General features: G+C 39.5%; 1 protein-coding gene across 3 annotated transcripts in view; it reads right to left on the bottom strand.

Annotated features, from left to right (window-relative positions):
• Positions 1 to 1,637: 1,637 nt before the first annotated feature.
• LOC109405285 (homeobox protein homothorax) overlaps positions 1,638 to 25,369 on the bottom strand; it is a 534,195-nt gene continuing 510,463 nt past the window's right edge. For 2 of the 3 annotated variants that reach the window (XM_062850402.1, XM_062850504.1), the window contains 3 exons: positions 21,194 to 21,252; positions 8,157 to 8,348; positions 1,638 to 8,094 (listed from right to left, as the gene is read on the bottom strand). In XM_062850402.1, the coding sequence (XP_062706386.1) occupies positions 8,176 to 8,348; positions 21,194 to 21,252 (232 nt within the window). In that variant the 3' untranslated portion in view covers positions 1,638 to 8,094; positions 8,157 to 8,175. The remainder of the gene's footprint in view (positions 8,095 to 8,156; positions 8,349 to 21,193; positions 21,253 to 25,369) is intronic. The other variant, XM_062850455.1, reaches the window with a different exon arrangement.

Here is a 25,369-nt window from a genome sequence, read left to right as displayed (position 1 = left end):
CAATTTTAATCCAACGCCTCAAGCAACTTTTCCTCTATCCGGCAAAACCGTTATTCGAAGGGTCAAATACTTAGACGAAACGGATAACTGGATAACATACCCGCGGTCACAAATAATGGATTTCTCCACTGAATAACTGACGAACCACAGTATCATCATCGCAATACGTGCTCTTCGTTCTACGATAGATGAGAAAGCAGGGTCTAAGCTATCAATAATGTCATAAATATATATAGTAGTACATATAAAAATAGCAAATATGATCTTCAGACTTTATACAGTAGTTAATATGACCCCAAAATGAAAAATGTTCTTTTAGGACAAACTTTTAGATATTTTAGATAAGATACGTTTGCAATGTTACATGTCAACAAATTATTGCAAATTAAGGTACTGTTGGGTAATTATTATATGCAATATGTCGGAAAGGTATGTAACATGTTACGCAATCATTGGCACCTAAAGTCAATTCAATCATACGATGAGAACAAATTTTAGTGGTCCACTATTGGTTAAAATATGCTAGCTGGAAATTAAAGAGAAATATTTTGCAACTTGGTTATTATACAACGATTGCTCTGGCCATTCAGGTATATTCGATATAAGAAGACATTTAATAAATTTAGCTCTAAACTTTCAACTTCAATAGCCTTATTAGACTAATTAGACAAAACAACAGTTAAATCTCCTCATCTCGATGTTCTACGTCTTGATATCTTTATCCTTCTTGATATAATTTCGTGGATTGCTTCGTTCTGCATACATATTACTTCTTTTCATGCCGCAGTCTCTTTATATCGATATCTCTTTATGTCCATATTCCTCGATGCAACCTCGTTCAATTAACAGACTTGCACTCCATATGTCGACGTGCCAATTTTATCAGATTACTAGACAATGTTTCCTACATGTGAAACTTTCAGGATAGGTGCTTTAACATTGTTTATCAGTTTTTCCTAGTTGCAGAAGATTTTTCAAACTAGTATTACCCGTTGTAAAGATTTACAAATTCCGACGCAAATAAATGATGAGGCTCATTTTCAGCTTAGGTGCGTTATAAATGCTTGTTTACAATGCAAAACTATTACCACAAGTGTACCTAACAACACAGCGTAACATATGCACCAGGACGCGGTCTGGTTTTGTATTTGTGGGCCCACGCAAGATTGTTCATACAAAAAAAAAATAAAATTGTATGGACCGTAGACTTTGGTCAGCAATTATTCCCATTTTCCCCTTCACTTGGTTGAAATTGTTTTCCAAGCAGACCCTTTATTGCTTGTCAGGATGCGAAAAAAACATCAAATAAACCAAAAATATATATCACGTATCAGAACATTTGTTCTGTAAGCATTGTTCCAAAAATTTCAAAGGGTTGATCAATTCATTCAAGGTGTTTCAACGTACTATATGCAATCGAATATTTGTATCGTTATACAGGGGGTGGCCAAAATGTTTGGGATAGGCAACTTCTTTTAACTTTCACAAACATATTCAAAATGCTGTAACTTTTCATAGAGTGCATCAACAATCTAAAATTATATGTGCATCATTGGTACAAATTTGAGCTCGATTGGTTAATCTTTCGCGAAGCTAGAACCGTTCTGGATTTTGAACGTTTATCAACAATTTATTAATGCTCCATAAGTTATTAAAACATGGGTACTTTTTGAACGTTGAAAAAAGTTATCATGGATTGACACTTTTGGATCTTTCTTGAAAAGATGTAAATTTTTTACATCAATGCCATTAAATTTGAGGTTTTGATATCCAAAGATTTTCTACCTCTTATGAGATTTAATAGAGCCTATTTGGATTGAAGGAAGAACATATTTAGTAATTTTTGTGTGGTATTGTGAATTTGACTTATTTTCCCTATATGGGTAAAAATGTCAAACCGGTATAACTTTCTTCGTCGTGAGAAAATATTACATTTTACAACGCCGTATCAAGTATGGATATATTGTTAAAAAAAAGTTAAAAATTTCATTCAATTTGGTTCACTGGTTTCCGAGATATGACAGTTCAAAAATTAGTTCTTTAAAAATAGCGTTTTACCAGAACGGTTCTAACTTCGCCAACGATTAACCAATCGAGCTGCACATGTAATAGGCACAAACAGTCAAAATTTGAGATTTTTCGATGCACTTTATGAAAAGTTACAGCATGTTGAACTTTTTTTCAGAGAAAAAAAAGGTGTCCATCCCAAACATTTCGGCCACCCCTTGTTACATTATGAATGACCGTTTCACCTAAATAATTGATTGATGGTCCCTTTGGCTGATGGCTGTCTATATTACAATATCACGCTGTTTATAATACCTATGGTAACACAGAACCATCTAAAACCGCATATATTTTTTGAAATCATGTATGATATAGTATACTACAGTGATGGTACAAAGTAGTTTTCTAAATATCCCTTGAATTTTAAATGCAGTTTTGCTATAGTTAAAAACATCCGGTTCTATATGAGATGTGTCCGATGGGTGTATGAACAACTTTTTTGTTTATTGGTGAATTAAGTTCAAATTTTGCATACACTCATTGCACAATTATGGGTCACACAGTCACTTTCCACTTTAATAGATAAATACTAATTAATTGCAAGCTTTTGTTAGCCATTATCATTCTTCGTTGATGAGTTGATTTGTTTTGTGCCACTATACGTATCGCATACGGGCTTATACGTAAAAACATACATATTTTCAATATTTTTTTGTTCGGTGTAAAACCATTTGTCAAAATAACGCTTCGATTGTGAACATCAGAAAGTGCGTGCGCTGCTTTCGTAAGCTCCGTAAAGGTGAGCTTTAGTGATTTTCAAGTGCGAAATGGTATCGTCACCAGAACAAAGGTATAATTTACGTTCTAAGTGTAGGAAAGAAATTCATGTGACTGCAGCTAATTAAAGCTAATTAAAAAGAGAACATTCGAAAGTGACAAACAATTGGAAAAACACTTGTATAGCAAGGCAAGCAAGGCGATTTATCATTCCAAATGTTTCTAAGACTTGCAAAATACTGGATCTTTCCGAAAAAGATCTTAGCGTATATACTGGGCTTATAACAGGTCATTGTCCGAGCCGATATCACTTGAAGCTTATGGGAAAACTTCAAGATGATATGTGTCGCTTTTGCGGCACAGATAAAGAAGTCTCGGAACATCTACTGTGCCACTGTCCGGTACTCTTTACAACAAGACGTAAGTTCTTCGTCAAAGGGCTGTTAGAACCCTCTGACATTTGGAGAACAACACCCAGTACGGTAGTGCAGTTCATTCGAAATGTCGAACCGTGCTGGGTTAATGCTATTGATCAAACGATGGCGATCACTTACAACAGTGGTACGTCATTTTGATATACATTAGCTATAATAAAACTTGTCAGAGGCATATGTCACAATAGATCAAAAAACTGGTCGCAGTGATGGAAATACCCGACATGGAATAAAAAAAAATAAATCTTATTTCAGGCAAAATTTAAATGTCTCATTATTGTGACAAGGAACACCGAAAATCACACAATTATGGGTCACTTTTTGTGCAGCATAATATTGACAGTACTGCGTACATGGGCATTGCATACTTTTAGGCGTTTATCAGTGGTTGTGTTGGAGATTTAGTCCCAATTTTGAAAAAATGATTCCAAATCATGAAAACACGCTTCGTTAAAAGGTTTGAGACTAGTTTTAGATTCTACTATAGTTGGTCTATCTAGAATAAGTGACCATTAATTAAAAAAAATAGACAAAACATTATTGTTTAGCCGATTCCTCTTGAGTGACCCATAATAGGCAACAAATTGACCCATAATTGTTACACAGCCAATTTTGACCCATAATTGTGGTTTCCATTATTCACCAACATTTCAGTAATTTTCACCGCTTAAAGTGAATTTTACAAGCAGATTTTTATATAAAACAATAAAAAGGAGTTCCAATGAAGAGAATGTAAAATATAAATAAAAAAAAACGTTACATATTATGAAATGATTGTTTCTTGAGTGAGCCATAATTGTGCAATGAGTGTACATCTTAAACATATACTCTTGATTATTATATGTAAAAAATGTGGAAATTCTTTCACTACTCTGGGAATTATAATGACATGAAGTTGAAAAATCGCTAAGAAGTGTAAAAAGAAGCCCCGCACGACGGTACGTTAAAATCACCTGTAAAGTAAATAAGTTAAGCTGATTCGTTAACGCTTTTCATATTGTTTTTACTTTGAATGTCGAAACACACTTAAGCTCTAGTTTATTGAAAATTATTTTGGTAGGAAGAATAGCTATCACCATAGCGCATAATCGCTACGAATATTTCTTCTGGGAAAAGTTTACCATGTCAAGAATTTTTATTTAAAACTAGCTGTACCCGGCAAACTTTGTCTTGCCTACTGCGTTTTTTGACGTTTCAAGTTTCTATCCAAGACCAAGTCCCCGTTCACAAAACGTATGGAAGATCATTTTTCAAAAACTTTCATTTTTTCATGTTTTTTGCCTCATAAACCTTCCTTGGGTGAAAATTGACAGAACAAAACAAAGATGATCAAAATCGAACCTTCCATTCGCAAGTTATGCGCGGTCCCACGTATGCCACTGCATTTTTATATATATAGATACTTTCCACTAGACAAGCATTTTTACGATTCCATCAGACCAATTTCGAGCTTTTGTTTTACGTTTTACAATAAACTCTTGTATGGAAAAAATAAAGGCATGTTATATAACATTCATTTTTTTTTCCAGAGATAGTTTGACTCTATCCTGTAAATTATAAGAATTATATGTAGTTTGGTTTAGGATGTTAAGAGGATCTTTGGAGTCGATTTCAAATAAAAAAAAAATAACGTTTCCGCAATTTACGCTTCAAATTTTGCCTCATACGTGAGCTAGAAAATTTTCTTACTGTATCAAATGATATAGTCACAGACAAACAGACGTAACTCTTAGAGCAAATTCATCAAAAACTTTTGACCAGTGTCTTTTTCATGAGCACACTGCCACCTGTTGGACAAACCACGCGAGACACTGTGCCATGATGGATGTTGATTTGACGTTTGTCTAGCACGCACACTACTACACAAATCGCCTGTAACTTTCGTTTGCATCATTCAGCAACGTGTACACCGGCAAATGTCGAAGCGATCGAACACTAGCGTCTCTAATGGAAGGATCACGCAAATCAAAGGAAATTTGAATTGATAGTTAAATGCACGTGCCAAGCTGTTTTAAAGAGTGTTACATCTGTTTGTCTGTGATATAGTCATTTTAAGACTTTATTGTTTTTTGAGTTGAAATTGACCGTAACATTTGAATTTCAACTAGAAAAATGCAACGTCCAGAAAAAAATGCGACATTATTCGTGCTTCAAATCTTCTGAAGGGGAGAAAAATCACTCGAAAAAAGGCTATATACCGTGCCATGCCCTAATACCGTGACCTTAAGGATGCTGTTCACTTCAAAGAGCCCTGTAAAAATCAATAATTCATGTTTCTTGATTTTTCAAACGCAATATTATTGCTTAGTATGTGTATTATGTAGAATAAATATGATTAATGGAATTCCAAATGTTTAATCCATTATTAAAATCAAAATTGTAAAACATAGCATTGTTCCTAATACCGTGTTTGTGACCCGCATACATTGGTGGTCCTTTGAATCATCACTATATCAATCATACTAAGTTCATTCTTAAAAGAACCTGTGCGTCAAACGTTGCCTAGAGGTTTGTGCAATTGATTCATAAAGTAAAAAGTATCAATAATATTTTCAGTTTGCATGTTTTAGACGAAACACGGTATTTGGAACACAAAAGTAACCATGCCCTAATACCGTGTATTGGTACTTTGCACTTACATTCTGAAAATATTTTTAATTGCATGTTTTTGTAAATATGTGCCAAATTTATCACGCCTAACTTGAGAAGGTTTAATATGCTAATGATTGAACTAGTTATTCAATTTTAAAAAATAATACACTTAGTAAAATATTTGAGTTTTTTGTCAAATACACGGTATTAGGAGGCACACGGTACTAGGGCATGGCACGGTATAGGGTAAAACTGTGAAGGTAAAAATTTACCGACAACTTTCGAATTAGGTGCTAGAACAGTGGGCCTGGCGTTTTAATATTTGTATCACATCATTCCTGATATGCTGCAAATTTCAATGATGACAATAAAATATCTGAAGTAGTTTTAGTATTTCCAGGATGCTTTTCAATACTGGCTATGCAAGCACTAGAACAACGTTCGAATTAGGTGCTAGATAAAAAGTGTCTTCGAAAAAGTAGTTCCACATAATACAGTGTTGCTGAAAAACTGATTTGCATATGGTATCAAATTAAAAAGTTTTATTTTTGATTTGATTTAAAACGAGGGCCACCTTAAGGACAAACGGCTGGAATAACCGTTTCAACAGTGCATCAGAACTTCAGATGCACAAATCTCAAGATACTAGCATTAATCAACTCTGCGTTTCATTATTCTGTGCTTGCTCACTTGTAACAAGCTTAAAATAAAAAGCTCAGGTGCGCTGGTTTTGTTTACGAAGAGATTTGTGCCCTCAAAATCGTGAGAAGGTACCAAAGTCGGCCATTGTGGCGGTCATTTTTGGATTCTTACAAGTCTGTCCTTTATAAAGATTTTTTGGGAAAATATGCAGCAGTTTATTGCAAACAACTTCCCTGAATAAATTAAGCACCTATAGTTTACGAGAAAAAAGATAGGAAGTTTTCCCGTTAAAGCGTGGATCAGGACTAATTGTGGTGAATAGGTAAACAGAACTTGCATGTAATGTATTCATTGAACTGTAGTGCTATTCCGCTTATTCTGAAGGATGTGAGATAGTTGTATACTCATTCAAGGAGATTTATAAGTTGAAATTAATTTCAATATGTAGATTTCTTATAATACATTTGCCGGAAATGTACATACCTAGATATTTTGCTCTTAACGAAAGAGACTCTTGTCTGACTTCGTAATGAATCTAAAAATGTAGAAAGCAATCCTTATGATGCAAGACAATTTTTAATGTTGTCCCATTTCAAAGAACGTATGTGCATGTGTTTGATACTCATTTTATTTATATACACATTTTCAAGTAGATTTACTAATCGGTATTATTATTTTTTTTTGTATTATTTGCTTGCACAAGAAGTTCATATTTCAATGAATCCTTTGTTCTCTATCTTTTCAGTCGGTTTCGGTTTTACCAAATAATTTATGTTTATTGGTGGCTTCCTGGGTACCCTTACACATACACTTATCTACATGTATTGCATTTTATTTTTTTTTACGTGCCGAACGCTAAAAAAATAGCTTGAACTATATAATGAGGGTGTTGATTGTGAGAAATTCGTGTTTGTTTTTCGTGTGTGATACAGATGAATCACATTTCTCAACGATTAATTCATTTGCAAAATTCAAAAAATGAAGTTTACAATGCTGCCGCTCGAGAAACCTACTAGCTGTTTTTTTTTTTATAAATAATTGTTCTGCTGATGTTGTGAAACGTTACATGATGCGTTTTATGCAGTGACGTATTGGAAGATATTTACATAAACATAACAAATAAATATTCGGTAGGGTACTAAGATAAGTGTTTGGTTGATATTGTAAGTATACAAAAAAAGCATTTTAAGACGAAATAACGCTTCGGAAGCATTGAATCGTATCAAAACCCACAAAATAAATAGTTGCGTAGGGTTCACTGAATAGATGGACTTGTAGGCATGCCAGACGATGATCCTTGATGTGATTCGTTGATCCTCGGTATGTTTCAGGGGAGGTGATGGGTGAAGCGGGTATGATTTTCTACACTCTTTTCCCAGACGCCGAAATCGTTGCACTTATCCGTTTTGTTGGTTTCTTGTGTTGCTTCGAAGATGATGATATTGAACTACTTTTGAACAACATTCTTTGCATGTATGTTGCCTAACTTTTTGGTTCTTCTAGATGGCCACATTGTTTGTCATTGTATAAATAGAGTAATAATGTTCACTGGGAAGCGGTCGCCTCTGGATTTCCTTCGTTTATTTAATCGTATGTGATGTGTGCGAGATAGGTTTCTTTACACAATTAACTAAAGTAAACACTGGAATCAAGAAGAGAATAACATAAATAATGTTGATGTTGGGGAATAATTATCCATCAAACCTTAAATAGCTGCCGTTTATTACAGATGGTGAGGATAATACTCCGCTGGTGGATAATGGTATCCTTGGTGAAAAGTGGGATCTCCTGGTGGTCGATGCATCATCTGTGCTTGGCCGTCCATCATGTAGCTCATCGCGTCCGGATAGCCGGCTGATGGTCCTGGGTGGGTGTATACTGAAATCGGAGAATAAACTAATCAAAAAAAGAAAGAAAACATTCAGTTAAGTATTATCAAAGTTAGTCCACGATCGGTACGCGTGCAATGGTTTCCTTTTGTAGTGATTGTGACGAGTGTATGCTACATCAATGCTTTTCTTTGACATCAAATGATGGCATATAGAAATTAAAAATATTTTGATCTTTTTGAGAGGCAACACTCTCAATTAAAATAGAAATTCTAAATGTCACAAAAGGACAGAAAACTTCATGAGTGCTGTCTGTTAAATAAGCGTAGTGTTCATTTTCTTAAACATATAGATATCTAGCCCAGTACCTTCGACAAAGTCTCATAACTAATAGAATACTTAACCACAGTTAAATTCAATATGATAACGGATTAGAATGGTAGATTTGTCTTCATAAACATTCAATCATGTGGTAATTGTATGTTTGATATTTCCAGAAATCTAACATGAAATTTTTTTCGAGGAAAAAATACGTTATTCTACTAAAACCGGTGATTTTAGGACCCTGATTGGCCAAAAATGTGCTTAGAATTACGATATCTCTACTCGTTTCTATGTTATTGACAAAAAACGGCTGAAAAATCAGCAGTTTGGCCATTTTTTCATAACCCTGAGGAAACCTACCCTATTTTGCTTAATAACTTGAAAACGAGTAGAGATATCGCAATTCTAAGCACATTTTTGGCCTTTTAGGTCCCTAAAATCACCGGTTTTAGTAGAGTAGTTTTTTAGTCCCATACACTTTTTGACAACTTTAGACCTTTTGAGGGACCACTTTGCGTTGAGATACGGACTTCAAATTTTGACACGATCAATTCTGAGCTAAAATGATCATTTTCCAACAACGAACTTATAACATTTCCAATTTTTGCAAAATAAGGGGTGGCCTACTGGGGGCATTTCTTAGCGTTATCGAATAGCTCTGCGCGATAATTTTTCTTGCAACGGATAATATATTATCGTTCATTGACGTTGCCAGTCTTGTTAGAGATCACAGTCATTGATACCGTTTAGTCGATATTCGGCTGCCTTTGTCTCCGAAATTCGAAACACAAGCAATCAATCTACCGTACGAAACAAAAATGTCAAACGAATGCACTTGATCACGATTGCGGCTTCGGGAGACGGTACACCTGTTGTTATTCCTGTCGTCTTCCACGATGAGTTGTGTGTAGTCTTGTAAACATTCGACACTTTTCACTACCTTCATTTCGTTGCCGAAGTCGGGTGTCAGCTTGCTTTGTTACATTCGCGCGCTACCGTTACCTTTTATACACAACACGAGCGGTGGAAGCGGAGGGTCTCCAGTAAGCCTAGTGGTTAAGGCTACGGATCGCCAATCCGGAGACGGCGAGTTCGATTCCCGCGGTCGGGAAAATTTTCTCGACTCCCTGGGCATAGTATATCATTGTACTTGCCACACAATTTACAAATTCATGCAATGGCAGGCAAAGAAAGCCCATCAATGAACAACTGTGGATATGCTCTAAGAACACTAAGTTGAAGTGAGGCAGGCTAAGTTCCAATGCGAACGTCGAGCCATAAAGAAGAAGAAGAAGAAGAAGAAGCGGTGGAACGAAGTTCAATAAACATAAGAAAGCGTCAAGTCATTATCGTCTGACACGATGACATTTGTCTAATTAAAGCTTTTCGCATAGATTTGCAGTCAATTTCGATTATGAATGTTAGTATTAGTTTATTCTTGCATGTTGCATTGAATACGACACACATTTGGCCAACACAGCTCTCATTATGGAAGAAGACAGGAATAATAAAAGCCGTACCGTCTCCCGAAGACGCTATCGTGGTGAAATGCATTCGTTTGACATTTTTGTTTCGTATAGTAGTTTGATTGCTTGTGTGGCGAATGTTGGAGACAACGGAGGCCGAATATCGACGAAAAGGTTCAAATGAATGTGATCTCTAACAAGACTGGCTGTGTGGGCCATATGTGTGTCGTATTTATTTCAACATGCAAGAATAAACTAATATTAACATTCATAATCGGAATTGGCTGGATTCCATGCAAAAAGCTAGAATTAGGCAAATGTCATTGTGTTGGACGACATTGATTTGAACCTTTTTTTATGTTTATTGATCCTCGTCTTACCGTTCGTTGTGTGTGTAAGAGTAAAGGTAGCGCATGTATGTAACAATGCAAGCTGACACCCGACTGCGGCCCGAAATGAAGGTAGTGAAAAGTGTCGAATAGAGACTGTATATATATATTTTTTTTTTTCTTCTAAACCATAGGGGGATAAATCTGCTCATCAGACACCCTAACAGGAAGGTTAGGGTAGTGTGGGGATGAGGCCGTCTTCTACAATGCCGGTAGAAGCCAGGACTACTCTCTCCTCGACCCACTAAAACACATTCCTATGGTCGCCAAACCCTACGTCTCTCCGGAACCACCAAGAAGGTATTGCTTCAGAGAGGGGCTAGTGCATATCGCACCCTCAAGGTTAGCTGCCGTAGCCTAGCAGCAACGAACATCGATGACTCGCACTGGAGAGTCCATCACGATAGCATGCTGGCGCTTTGCCAGTTTCCCGAGTGGTCCTCGCCACTCCCTTTGTCCTCGGAAGGCGGGCAGGGTCAACCCCGCCCGCGCCCTACTGCTGAGCGGACATCAAGAACTGATGCCCACATGCAACCCGATCTGACCTGCTGAAGGCAAGGGTATCACTACCCTTCAGGCCTTATCAGCTGCATCCGTAGGTTGCAGACAGCAGGGTCTCACCTACCCCGACCCTTGCCGGGGACCCCTTTCCAACCGCGGGCTCAGATCCAACCCAGTAGACTGACGCCACGACAGCACCGCTACCGGGACTTCCTCTCCGCGGCCACTTAATCGCTGTAAGGGTCGATCTCGACCGCAGGGCACCGGTATGACCTACGAAGCCGACTTCGAACCCCTGGACCACCTCTTGTACTGCATCTGGACTAGCCATTCTCCGAGTCCACGCGCCACCTCCTTTGTAGCTCCCAGACGATATGGGTGATAGCCGTTGAAACGGCATTCCAGCTAATCTCATCCCTACACATTCTCTGGACCAAGTTGTCCGGAGTTGTGTCCTCCCCGCATGTGGCAAGCATGCGGTCACGCATTGTGCGAAAACGCGGACACACGAACAAAACGTGTTCCGCCGTTTCCTCTAAACCATTGCACACTGGGCATTCGGGAGAATCCGCATGCCCGAAACGGTGTAGATACTGTCGGAAGCAACCATGACCTGTAAGGACCTGTGTCAGGTGGAATGAAACTTCCCCATGGCGCCTATTAATCCAACTATCTACCCTCGGTATCAACCTATGGGTCCACCTTCCTTTGGTGGAACTGTCCCACGCGCGCTGCCATTTGACCATAGAGGCCATCCTGACAGTCTTGCGTATGCCTCTTGTGCCGCGCATTTCGAAGCACTCCATATCCTCACTGATAAGAATGCTGATGGGCACCATACCAGTAATGACACAGAGAGCGTCGTGTGACACGGTACGGTACGCGCTTGCAACCCTCAGACACATAAGCCTGTAAGTACTTTCCAGCTTCCGTCGGTAGCATTCAGTACTTAGCGCGGTACCCCACGCCGGGCCGCCATACCTAAGTATGGACGTAGCAACACTAGCCAGAAGCTTGCGCTTACTGGCGTACACCGCTGAGCTATTGGACATCATCCGGGACAGTGCCGCAATAGCTGTGGAGGCTCTTTTACAGGCATAATCGACGTGGCTACCGAAGGTAAGCTTATCGTCGATCATCACGTCCAAGTGCTTGACAGAGCGCTTCGACAGGATAGTGCACTCTCCTACACTGATCTCCGTCTGCTGCGCCGACTGCATGTTGTTAACAACCGTCACCTCTGTCTTGTGGTGAGCCAGCTCCAGTTTTCTGGACCGCATCCACGCCTCCCAAGGGGGAGCCGCTGAGCACATCTTTACTTGCGCCAATTATTTTCAGTGTGCCACCGGGTATTGAATTGTGCCTCAGTGTGCCCCGAAGTGCCACTGCTTGATGATTCAGATTTTGCTTGGCAACTACCAAGACAACCAACTGTTTGTTTTCATTTTGCAGGTCAAATGCACATGGTTGCCTAGTTTTTTCACCCAAACTCAAGTGTCAAAATTGTGCCTCAGAGTGCCTCGGTGTGCCACACAGCGTATAAGACGGTGTGCTTGGCACCTCTTGGCACAATGTTCCAAGCGACTAGCCCCTTGACGCCTCCACAACCTTGATCGAGTGGTCGGTAGTCAACTTCACCTCCTCGATCGTTTCACCGTAGACTTCGAGCGTAATATCGTCGGCAAATCCGACAATTACCACTCCCACTGGGTACTCTAACCTCAACACCTCGTCGTACAAGACATTCCATAACACCGGACCCAGGATGGAACCTTGCGGGACTCCTGAGGTTATGTGAAAGCACTTCCGACCCACCTCCGTGTCGTATACTAGTACGCGATTCTGGAAGTAACTTCCGAGAATCTTGTACAAGTACTCCGGTATCCCCAGACGCAAGAGCGCATCAGCAATAGCAGCCCAACTGGCGCTATTAAATGCATTCCTTACATCCAGAGTCACTACCCCGCAAAAGCGAATTCCCCTCCTCTTAGGCTCGAGTGCTTTCTCGGCGGTTTTTGTAACCGACAAGATAGCGTCTACGGTGGACCTCCCCTTCCGGAAGCCATACTGGTTGCTCGAGAGACCATTTACGCCCTCAGTGAACTTCAACATTCTATTGAGGATGATCTTCTCGAGCACCTTCCCCGCCGTGTCAATCAAGCATATTGGTCTATATGCCGACGGGTCTCCGGGTGGTTTCCCCGCCTTTGGCAATAGTACCAGGCTCTGCCTCTTCCAAGCTTCTGGGAAAACTCCCTCGTCCAGGCATTTCTGCATAGCAGACCTGAACATCTCGGGAGCTTCTGCAATAGCTACTTTTAAGGCCAGGTTCGGAACTCCGTCCGGTCCTGGGGCCTTACCTACGCTAAGGGACTTAGCTATCCCCGCAAGTTCCACATCGGTGACCATTTCCTCATCGCCAGCCCCAGTCCCCGGCTGTCCTACGAAAGGAGGCCAAGGACTAGGATCATGACGCGGAAAAAGTCCTCCAATGATCCCCTCCAACATCTCTGGAGATTGCTCTGTAGGAGCCATCACACCTCTCGTCTTGGCCATAACGATCCTGTAGGCATCACCCCACGGGGTCGTATTGGCACTCTGACAGAGACCCTCAAAGCAGGCCTTCTTGCTTGCTCTTATCTCGGTCTTGAGCGCGGCTTTTGCAGCGGCGAACACCACCCGCCGTTCGTTTCGCTCTTCCTCTGATCGTGCTCGCTGCATCCGCCGCCTAGCCCGTAGGCAGGCGCGGCGCAGGTCCGCAATCGCGTCGGTCCACCAGTAAGCCGGTGGCCTCCCATTTCTAGGGTGGACTCTCCTAGGCATGGTCGCATCACACGCACGTGAGAGCACCGCTACCAGCTCATCGCCGTCTAAACCGAGTAAGTTTCGCTCACGGCGGAGCGCTTCCCTAAATACCTCTTCGTCGAAGTATGATGTCTTCCACCTACGAGGGCTTGGCCTTGGCCTAGCCGCCTCTTCTTCTATCCGCTGTCTGCTGTTGTTGTAGTCGATACTGTAGCGAACCGCCAGGTGGTCGCTGTGAGTGTAGCCATCATCTACTCTCCAGTTCGGACTACTTGTTAGGCCAGGACTACAAAAGGTCACGTCAATAATTGACTCCGCTCCATTTCGACTATAGGTACTCTTGGTACCGACGTTAGCCAAGTCGACATCTAAGATGGCCAGTGTTTCTAGCAGGATCTGACCCCGCTGGTTCGTGAAACGGCTTCCCCATTCCACAGCCCAGGCATTGAAGTCACCCGCTATTACCACCGGCCTTCGCCCTGTTAGCACGGTCGTTAAGCGGTCCAGCATTTGCGTGAACCGCTCGATCGGCCACCGCGGAGGCGCATAACAGCTACAGAAGAAGACCCCGTTTACTTTGGCGACCACGAAGCCCTCATAGGTAGTAGACACCAACTCCTGCACGGGGTATTTACCCGTCGTCCATATCGCCGCCATTTTCCTGGTCCCATCCGAGGCCCAGTTGCCGTTGCCGGCGGGTACTCGGTATGGGTCCGAAATGATGGCGATATCCGTCTCCCACTCAGAAACCGCCTGACAAAGCAGTTGCTGAGCCGCATCACAGTGGTTCAGGTTCAGCTGCGTTACCTGCACTGTGATTTGTTGCTCACTGCGGCTTTCTTAAAGGCCGGGCACCCTGGACCACCCATCGCATGTCTGTTTTTCGAGGTTTTCCCGGTACAGATCATGCAGATGGGCGGACTCGTGCAGCTTTGGGCCTTATGACCTTCAGCGCCGCATCGCCTACACAGTTTGCGCCTGTCGGGGCCTTTGCAGTCCCACGACTTGTGTCCTGGTTCCAGACACCTGAAGCAAACCTCAGGTGGCTCGTGGAATGTCAGGTGACAAACACACCAGCCCACCTTAATACTCCCTACTTTAACGGACTTTTTAACATCCGTCACAGGTAGCTGAACCAGAGCTATCTGTGTCCCTGCTGGCCCCTTCCGCAGCCTGACGGCTGTGGCGGCCACCTGAACATCGCACTGTTGCCGCAGTGCCGTGACGAGCTCTTCCGCTTCGGTGATCTCGTCTAGGTCTTTGACCTTCAGAGTCGCCTCATGCGTAAGAGCCCTCACCTCCACTCCATCTCCAAGGACCTCTTCTGCCAGCCTCTTGTAGGCGGCGCCCTTGTGATCCTTCTGGCGCTTAAGCTCCAGGATCATTTCGCCCGTACGAGTACGTCTGATACTGCGTACGTCGGCTCCAAGACCCTCGAGCTTGGCGTCGCACCTCATCGCCTTCAAGACGTCCGAGTATTTCGACTGTTCGGTCTTGATGACGATAGCGTCACCTTTTTCGCGCCTGGCACCTGCCTTCCTACGCCTTGGCTTGGCGACCTGCACTTCTACCTGCGGATTCCCCTTCTTCTTCCTCTTCCGCTTTACCTTTGTCCAAGGAGGGTCTTCTCCTTGGACCGCCCTGCTCTGTGGCTGCTGAGGGCCCACCATTGGTCGCAACCCCTTGTTCCCATCAATCCGGGACGGGCCGGCCTTTTCAGGCCCACCCTTCCCAGTTTTCCGGGAACCCTGGCTGGGGTCCGACTTTCCGGCATAACCACCGACTTTCGGGGTTATTATACGCCTGGCCTTGCGGGCACCGCCAGACAGCTCCTCACCTGACGGCTGCCTCGCCCGCTTCTGCGAATGCTTGTCACGTTTGTCACGAGCATTCGCTTCCACACTCTTCGGACTACCCGCGAAAGAGAAGGCCTCCGTTTGCGTAAACTTAGACGCTTTCTCCTTTGCGGGTTCCGCCGCTGCCGCAGCCAGCAACGCAACCGCGTGCTCCTGCTTGGCCTCATCGACTGACGCTCTAAGCCGAAGCAAGGCCGTTTTCAGGTCCTTACTTATATTCGACTTAGTTGTCGCGAAGTCAATAATTTTGCCAAGCTGCTGCTCAGCTACCTCCAATGCGGGCCGTCCTTTTCCTGCTACTTGGCTGATGGCCCTCAGCAACCACGCTCCGTCCATGACCTCCGCCGGCTGGCTTGCCGTGGAGTGGACAGGAGCTCCCACGCTTGAGCTGCGTAAGCAGCTTCCAGCACCTGACTCCTCGCTTCTCCTTGTTGGAGACCGCATCAACCCGCTTCTTGCGAAGGGGTTGATCGCACCACTACTACCTGTTGCACTTGTTTTTGAAATTTGTTTACTCATATTTGATTCCCACGAGTCGCACGAGAAATAATGTCCACCACGCCAGAGCTCTGCATTAACGCGGTAAGGGACAGCTTACTGTGGGGGGTGCCCAGGTGCCCCACAGGCTCCGTTAAAGATCGAGCATCTTTTTCACCCCCTCGATCACTCATTCCTCGGCACGGGTCGCTTGACACCTTGAATTGGGGTTAGTAGTCCTATTCTTAGCCGGCAACTACGCGGCTGACTCGCAAGCGGGGGGGTGCGTCAGGCCCCAGGACATCCGTCCCTGCTGCCCCAGAGACTGTATATATAGAGACACGCAAAGACGACTTCTTTAGATTGTTGTTCTTCTTTTTCGCCAGACTTTGTTTTCATAATTTTGCTGGCGTGCTCGATAGGTAGCCGATTTGACAGTTCGATAGGTAGATTTGGTTTCACTCTTTGTGGGACTGTGTTATAAACAGACTGTAGTGTCGAATGTTTACAAGACGGACGTTGCGCTCATCACCGGGTCAGCTTTTTGCACTATAAAAAATCGTCGCGGAAGTTTTTCGCCAACTAAACCATACTGTCTATCGCGCCCATCGGGCAAGCTAACGACGCGACAGATTTGGGAAAATGTGCCTACGTTCAACCACCATCATCATGACGGGTGCTAACATGTCCTTACGTACATGTTATATTTTGCAAATCATTCTTCTGCGTTTTCTTCTTGAGGTAGGTTGTGAAAGAAAAATTGATCACGGTTTTTCACCAACAGTCATTTAAGCTGTTTGTCCGCCCCATTTCGTTAGTCAAAAGAGATAATGAGGTTTGATACAACACCACAAAATAGCTAAAAGAATATTACTGCTGATTTTCCTATAACACTCTGAAACTCACTTTACGTTTATGGCAGACTTGTATTCCGTTGAGTTGATCATTTGGGTGTGGTTAGGGGGTAATGTACATTCCCGCCAAAAATTGAAATTGACTGGAGGACCTGCGAGAATTTCAGGCCCCTGGCAGCAATGAAATTTATCGTAGCCAACATCTAACTGCCTTATACTCATATTCGTGTAAATTGAAACGAGCGTGTAATCAACAAACGCAGCTTTTGTTTGATGGTGTGAGCCACACACGAAATCACATTCACAATGCGTGTTTGTTGGGTTGCTTTATTCAACTTATCGCATGCTCCTCTTACCGTACATTAATATTAAAGCGAGTTTAAAGTGTTTTGTGATCATAAGAGGTGGAAAAAATGATTCCAAAAACTGATCAACAAGCCAAAATAAATGTTAAACAAAAAATTGTTGATGTTTTCGCATTTGACAGTGGGCGCTATTTACTAGCGCCCAGGACATCCTGTAGAAAATTTATTTGTACGTTATATCGAAGAGAACCTGCAGTTTCATTGCCATGCTTTCACACATTTGAATAACACAATTGCGAACTAGAGCGACCGCTCCTACTGTTTGGCAGGATGCTCCTATTTTTATTCGCTGATAACAAAGCAATTAAACTTTAGGTACCAGTTACGGCTATAGTAGGGGGATTAGGGGCATAATGGACACCCGGGGCGAAATGGACACCCCTGTTTTTGCTGAAACCGTTGACTTTTATGTAAAACTTTCAATGCATAAGTGTAAAGGAACAAGTCATTGTTCGATTTTTCAAAACTACCATTTATATTTCTTCAAAATAACCAAAATATCATTGAAATTGAAGTATGTTTTTCATATGGTGGATTTCTTATAATTTCGAACCAGCAGCAAATAAGGTATTACGAGTGATTGAGTGTGTCCACCATACAAACAAGTGAATTGTTAGCTTATCTACATGTATACGTAGATTTAGCAAAGGATGAACTATTATATTTTTGATCAGAACACACTGAAAATAGCAATTTCAATGTTGTAGTCTATTCGGGGCGAAATGAACACTGGCAATTATGAATGGATGTACGCGCGTTGCATACTGTTAGGCGTTTTAGAGAGTTTGAAAATATTCAATGCGATTATTTTTACCTAAAATTTATTTAATTAACTTTGCAGTAGTGTAAACTCGTCTAAGATGGAGTATTATATCTGTGGCATTGTTCTCCGTTGGCAAATTACTTAACTGGTCGATATTCTCAAAGATACAGCATAAAATATGCAGGGGTGTCCATTATGCCCCGATGGGTGTCCATTTCGCCCCGTAACTTTCCTGCCAGCCCCAAAAAACACACGGTTTTCAATTCATTATTTCTTTACAATAATGAAATTCTACCAGCTGTAAATAATTGAAATACGTAGGAAACAAGTTAAAGTTGTAAGCCAACTGATAATATGTTAAGATTTTGTCTGTTATACAGGCCCAACATACTCATTTGCTTAGGGTGTCCATTATGCCCCTAATCCCCCTACCTGAAATTCGCCATAGTTGAACTTCAAAATTTGCTTAAATTATAATAGAAATAAATCATTTTCCTTAAAATTAGGCTTGCTTGCACCCTATTTCACAATAGCGTACCAGTTACGGCTAATCCCATAGAAATGCATTTCTTTGGAAATAATTAGACCCGTATTTTTTATTTCGTCATTAGGGTGACCAATTTTCATATAGGGTGGTCCAAAAAATTAAGGTTTTTCAAAACTAAAAATTTTCAAAAAATCGTAACTTTTGAACCAGTTGACCGATTTTGAACTTCTTTTTTTTGTTTGAAAGCTATTGAGTTGTAGTTTTCAGGAAAAATACGTTAAAGGGGCTAAAATGTAAAGAGTACTATAAAATATGCAAATATACCCTGCTTTTATATTTTCATCAGAAAATTCAGGAATTTTGGCGTAACATATCAAAAAATCAGAGATGTATGTTTTTTAGTTTTTGAGATATGATTTTTTGAAAATAAAAGGTCAAATTTTCCCATACAAGACGATTTTTAAAATTTGATTATATTTTGAATCCTTATAATACTATGGATACCAAAACCACCAGGAATCACTTAAAAAGCAATACTATGCATAGTTTTATGAGAATTTGCAATATCAAGCAATTTTAGAGTAGCTAGTACTAAAATATATGACTCTCTATATTCAAAAAATCATATCTCAAAAACTAAACAACATACATTTCTGTTTTTTTGATATGTTACGCCAAATTTCCTGAATTTTCCGATAAAAATATAAAATCAGGGTACCTCTTTGGTCCCGAGACCATGAAAACGTGAAAAAACTAATATATTTGCAAATTTTATAGTACTCTTTACAATTTAGCCCCTTCAACATATTTTTCCTTAAAACTACAATTCAATAGCTTTCAAACAAAAAACGAAGTTCAAAATCGATCAACTGGTTCAAAAGTTACGATTTTTTGAAAAACTTTAGTTTTGAAAAACCTTGATTTTTTGGACCACTCTATATGAAAATTGGTCACCCTAATGACGAATTAAAAAAATACGGGTCTAATTATTTCCGATGAACTACAAACCCACCAAGTTTCACGACAATCGGAGATGCACTATATCGTTTTTCTATGGAATGGCTGCTTCTATATATTTTTCTGTGAAGTATGAAAACTAATCAATAATTTGACGCATCGATGACATTAGCCGACCTTCTTCTTTTTTTATCTAGAAAAAGTATTTCTTAGGTAGTGCCACAGGTACAGGAACCCTATTTATTCTTTTCTCCGTATGTTATGTAAGAAGAGAGCAAAAAGATTAGAATCAGCATCGACTGATCGTCGTTTGATTTCAAATAGGTTGCATTCATAATTAGAAGCATAGGTTTTCTAATGATACTACGACTCCATTTTAAAGGTTTTTTTTAATACAAATAGTGCTTATTTTATAGTTCTATAATCCCTCAAGCAGTCGTCAATACCAATACTCATTGAGGTATTTTTCGTCGAAAATGTAATACCTGCGCAATAGGGGAGACTTGATCCCTTTTTCTTAATTTATCTGAAACTTTAAGAAAAAACACAAAACTAGATCCGATTTCCGTACAAAATGGCAGGTAAACATCTATTGCAAGTTAATACACAACAGAAGGCCCTTCAATTATTGTTAGTGTTTTCAAAACTGTGTTTTTATGGAGGCATGTCTTATGATGTATTTTTCAAAAATGGGTGACACTTGATCCCCCTTTGAGCACATGGTTTATTTAAAGGGAAAATAATTCGAGAGTCTTCCTATTTATTTTCTTTTCGAGTTTTCTTGTATTTTCGATGAATATGGAATGTTTGAAATTGTAAGATTTCCTTAAATTTTTAAGGATATGTCGTATTTTTAAAATGGGGAGACTTGATCCCCCTTTTCTTGGTTTGTACTAAAGTTATAATTATCTGACACATTTTATCATTGAATATACTAGAATTCTAAGTAAATCGAGGCTTCTGAATAGAATTTTATTTTTCACATGTATAATGTGTGTGTAATCCTCGAGGGATCAAGTCTCCCCATGTCACAGTTGTGTATACTAAGCTGAATTTATTAAAATATGTTAACAACAGCCTTATTAGGATAAATAGGTTTGAAAGTATTTTATTTAAACTATGTGCTGTGAAATTTTGACACGATTTCGTTCAATTTTCACAAAGTTATTGGGATTTTTCGGAATCACCAAAAAGATTTCTGAAGGACTGAAAACAAACCATCAGTCGTTAAAAAATAATGCAATGTACAATCGAAATCACTTGTAGCCAAAACATAGTCGTTTGTCCATGAGTAGTTTTGGAAAAAATATACTAGAAGAAAAATGTTTTTGATTCCGAGCAAATATGGGGGGAACAAGTCTCCCCAGGGATCAAGTCTCCTCAGTCTCCCCTACCAGATTATGCTATTTTCAATACCAAGATAATCGGCTAATATCTTGTCTTGGTATGATGCCTGGCTTTGGTATGCTGCAGTGATGTGTCAGTTATTCGTTTCTGCGTGGGAAGACGAAATTCATTAAACTATAACACCAATCCTACTACTGAAATAATGCATTGCAATCAAATGGCGCAAAATAGTTTTGTGTGTGCTTTTGTTTGTGTTTGATAATACATTATGACTGAATATTTATGTATGATTTCAGTTTTTTCTTGAATTTTGGTATTTACCTGCTCTATTTGATTGATCTATCATTGGTTGTACAATTCTTCGCCTCGCATTGATAAACCTGAAATAAAGGGAAAATAAAATAAATTTAGTTATTGAATTCTAATACATTTTTTCTTTTTTTTATATTTTGGTTGTTGATACAACTCCAAGAATTCCTGCAATTCAAATCTATCTCAGGATCATGCACAGAGAAACCGATAGGACATTGTGTTTGGTTCTATTTGGTGCCCTGTTGCCCTTTGTTGCATTATATACGCTGAAGATGAAATTGCTGCTGCTTTCCTCTGAGATGCGTGGATGGAGAAGGCAGTGTGACCCTTCTCTATTTTTCTAGACAATTTGTTCGACACCCATTAATCACTATGTGACAACTTATGCATGAGTGACTACTACTATACGGGAGTACTATGCCATTCGAAGGGGTAATCATAGTGAGGGATATACAACGAGAGATACCGCCGCTTGGGTAGGTTTTATAAATGCAATGTGATGGATGTATTCGTAGAAATGTGTATGTTTTGTCAAGGGAGTGCTACACACAAGTTGAGCGAAAATAGTTCTTTTGGGGGGCAGCCTGGCAGAAAGGATGCAACGACGTTCCTACAGTATGCCGGGAAAGTGATGTGACTGCCGTATTGATGCAGGAAGCGAGGATATTGAAAATTTCGGAAGATGTACGAAAGCTTTTAATCTTCTTATTGAATGTAAGCGCTCGGAGTAAAAGTAGGAGGATATGTGATGTCAGGAAAGATTGATTTGTGACGGAATAGTGAATGAGTATTGTTTTGATTGCATTACCACAGTTTAAAAAAAAATGCAAGTGCTGGTATATATGGAGATAGTACTAGCATCGACGTTGGAGGTATTAGGTTTTAAGTGTGTTTTCTTTGTAATAATGGTAGTAAATTAAAACTTTGAAACTCCATAAAATTTTTAAATTTCTCATGTTTTTTTTAGAGATTAGTACCATGTTTTTACATTGACATTCGATGTAATATTGTTTTTTTTTTAATGTATTACAGTTTCTTACAGATTGTGGCAACACCCGTTTTTGTCTACTCCCGATTTTGGCAACATTTTCTTACGGATTTTGACAACACTCGTTTTTAGCAACAATTTCTTACCGATTTTGGCAACACCCGTTTTTAGCAACATTTTTTTACCGATTTTGGCAACACCCGATTTGGGTAATTTTTTACCGATATTGGCAACACACATTTTTGATAAAATATTTTAACTGATAAATCGTCTTAAATACATATTTGAGACTTACTTTGCTTAAAAAAATAAAAATTGATTAGGTTTTCAAAACATGATAATTTTACAAGTCATGACGTAATTTATGAACGTCATCTAAGGGGAGTGTTTTATAACTGGTGATTGGTCCATATTTATAATATATGCCAAAATAACTTATAAAAGTTGAAAAAAAAATCACATTTTTTACTGATTTTGGTAACTACCCATTTTGGCAACATTAAATTCACTCCGTGTTGCCAAAATTGGTAAGAGACTATTATATATATTCAATAACTTATATTGGGTAAGGTACACCGGGGAGGTTGAAACGTGTGGATCAAGATGAAACACAAAATTTGAGTGCCATCCGTAATCTCACGCTCTCATGTTCATTCTATTCGAAAACAAGCGATTACGGCACCGATTGATTTCATTATTTTTGATTTAATGCGTGCTCACTTTTAACAAAAAATACAAAAATAAGAAACAATACATACAGCGCTTAATCCTTTGTTTTTCGTAGGATTAAAATGGGAGCCGTATGCTTAATAAGGGAACCAGTACTCTACATGTTTTAAAATTATCATTTACCAAAAGATTGCTTGATTCAATAACTATGTGCTGTGACATTCAATTTGTTTATCCTGACTAGATAACATCACGTTAACTCGCTGTTCCATCTTACACCACCCATTTCATCTTGCCCCGGCGTAGTAATAGAGCCACTCTGGTAAGAATGAAAAACATCAACAAATATAAAATTATATTATTCGTTCAAAGTGGTCATTGCGAAGGCTGGGCTGTTTTGTTTGGAATTGAATGCTATAAACGTATTAATGCTGAAGAACAGCTCCTAAAAGTTATTTTGAATTATTTTTATTAAATACCAAATATAAATCATTTCTGAAGCAACAACAGACACTTGGTTTTTTTTAACAATATTTTTTACTTTTGCACCAAACAAAAAACATACATAGTAGCAAAACCAAATTGAGAGATCACAACTTAAAATTATTAGTCTGCTTTTTTTTAAGTTTGGAAGGTGTTCTACATGTTATATTGCCTGATTTATAACATTCTCAGTAAGTGTTAGGTGGTGGTAAAGTTGGGGTAAGAAATCCATTAGCGCTAATGCTTTTATTATGCAATTAATAAATCACCTACAGATTCACAAACAAATCATCATCAGTACAAAAGTAAGAGTGTGCCCGTACCAATGGATGTAATTGAATGAAGCGAAACGAATCGAATTGGGTACCATCGTCTTTCCTTTCCGAATTAGAAACACAGCCGTCGTTGAGTGACGACACACCATTATTATTGCTATATAGGTACATTGACGACTGAATCCTTCAGCTTAGGGTGCTCTAAAATTATTCAGTCTGTTTAGAATTTGTATGAATAAACGTGCATGATTAAAAAAAACTTTGATTGTTTTACTTTGTTTTTTTACTTATAAGAATTTTACAATTATGTTTTATAAATGGACGATATTTGGTAAAGTGTATATCAACACATTCAATATAAGGTGGGATTCCCTTAACTTCAATTCAAGTTTTAAGTATATAAGTTATAGGATATAACTGTGGAAGTGCTTATAGAACGCAATGCTGAAAAGCAGACGAAGTCTGCTTCTGATCATTTTGTGGGTTGATTAACTTCTTGACATAGCGCTAAAAATCTACTTTTGAGCCCACGTTTCTCCTCTGTAGCGTATATATATATACACATATATACACATATAGACTGTTTCAGAAATTATAAATACACTTTGTTTATTAAATTACACGAACGGTTTTAATGATGTTTACCAACTTCTTTCAGAGTATAGCATATTGTACTCCATATTTTTATATTTCCTTCCAATTGTCTTGATATTTTAAAGAACAGTACAACAAATAACTTAATTTTTCAACTTTGCATTTGCACAAAGGTATTTTTTAATGATTTCAACATTATTTATCACTAAATACCAAAATTATCTAAATTTTTATCACATTCGCTTTCTCAACAAGTTGTCTACGGAATGCAATGACCAAAATTTGGAAAAAATCGATAAAGGCATTTCCACAACATTTTTTCGGAGAACAAGTTTCTTATTTTTAAAGTTTTTCTACGGAACATAAGAACTACTACACAGTTTCTTAGCTTTCCTGAACGCATTTAATCTAAACAAACTCATTTTTTCAGCTCATTCGATCCTTCAGATGGTAATGCTTGTCATACCATAAAAACGAATGCAGTAAGCAGTAATTAAGACATTCGTTTGCTTAACTTTTGTTGCTACTGGTGTTGTTGAGAAATTTGAAACAAAAAAATTTGTATTGAGAAGGCCCGTAATGATGGTTCTTGATCAGGGAATGAAATTATCGATCACGATCTTGATCATAGAAAACTCTCTCACACGAATTATCGGCGAAAAAAGACGTGCGATAAATTCAGACCCGGGTTTCTCCCGAGAATGTGTTCTCGCTCGTCCCGTAGCGCCGAAAATGGATTATCACCAGCAATGAAAAGCCGACTGGTTTGCTCTCTGCGCTTTGTTCGCCTTTCCGCCTGGCCGTCGCCACCAAAGGTAGCTTTTATGAATCAAATTTCTTTCTCCTTTCGAGCAGCTTGTGTGGTCGCGTGGTTATGGTCTCAATTTGCTGATAATTTCATTCCCTGTTCTTGATCAAATATTCCAGTAAAAATTACTCTTACCAATCGAGAAATATCTTTTATTATCGATACAGCAATTTTTATTGTGTTTGGAAATTAAATATTTTATCTGTGAGATTTTTTTCTTTTCTACTGTGCTACACTTTTTGACCACTTTGTGCAACTTCAAATTTTAATCATCTACTTTACAGAGCCCTATTTTTTTGACTTTTACCTGAAACATCAACAAAATTGGTATTATTTGCTTCGTTGGCATGCTTACTATAAGAGCTAGA

The sequence above is a fragment of the Aedes albopictus genome, chromosome 1 (genome assembly GCF_035046485.1).
Source record: "Aedes albopictus strain Foshan chromosome 1, AalbF5, whole genome shotgun sequence".
Classification (NCBI taxonomy): domain Eukaryota; kingdom Metazoa; phylum Arthropoda; class Insecta; order Diptera; family Culicidae; genus Aedes; species Aedes albopictus.
The sequence above is the reverse complement of the archived record's forward strand: the minus strand, read 5'-3'. Positions and strand labels throughout refer to the sequence as shown.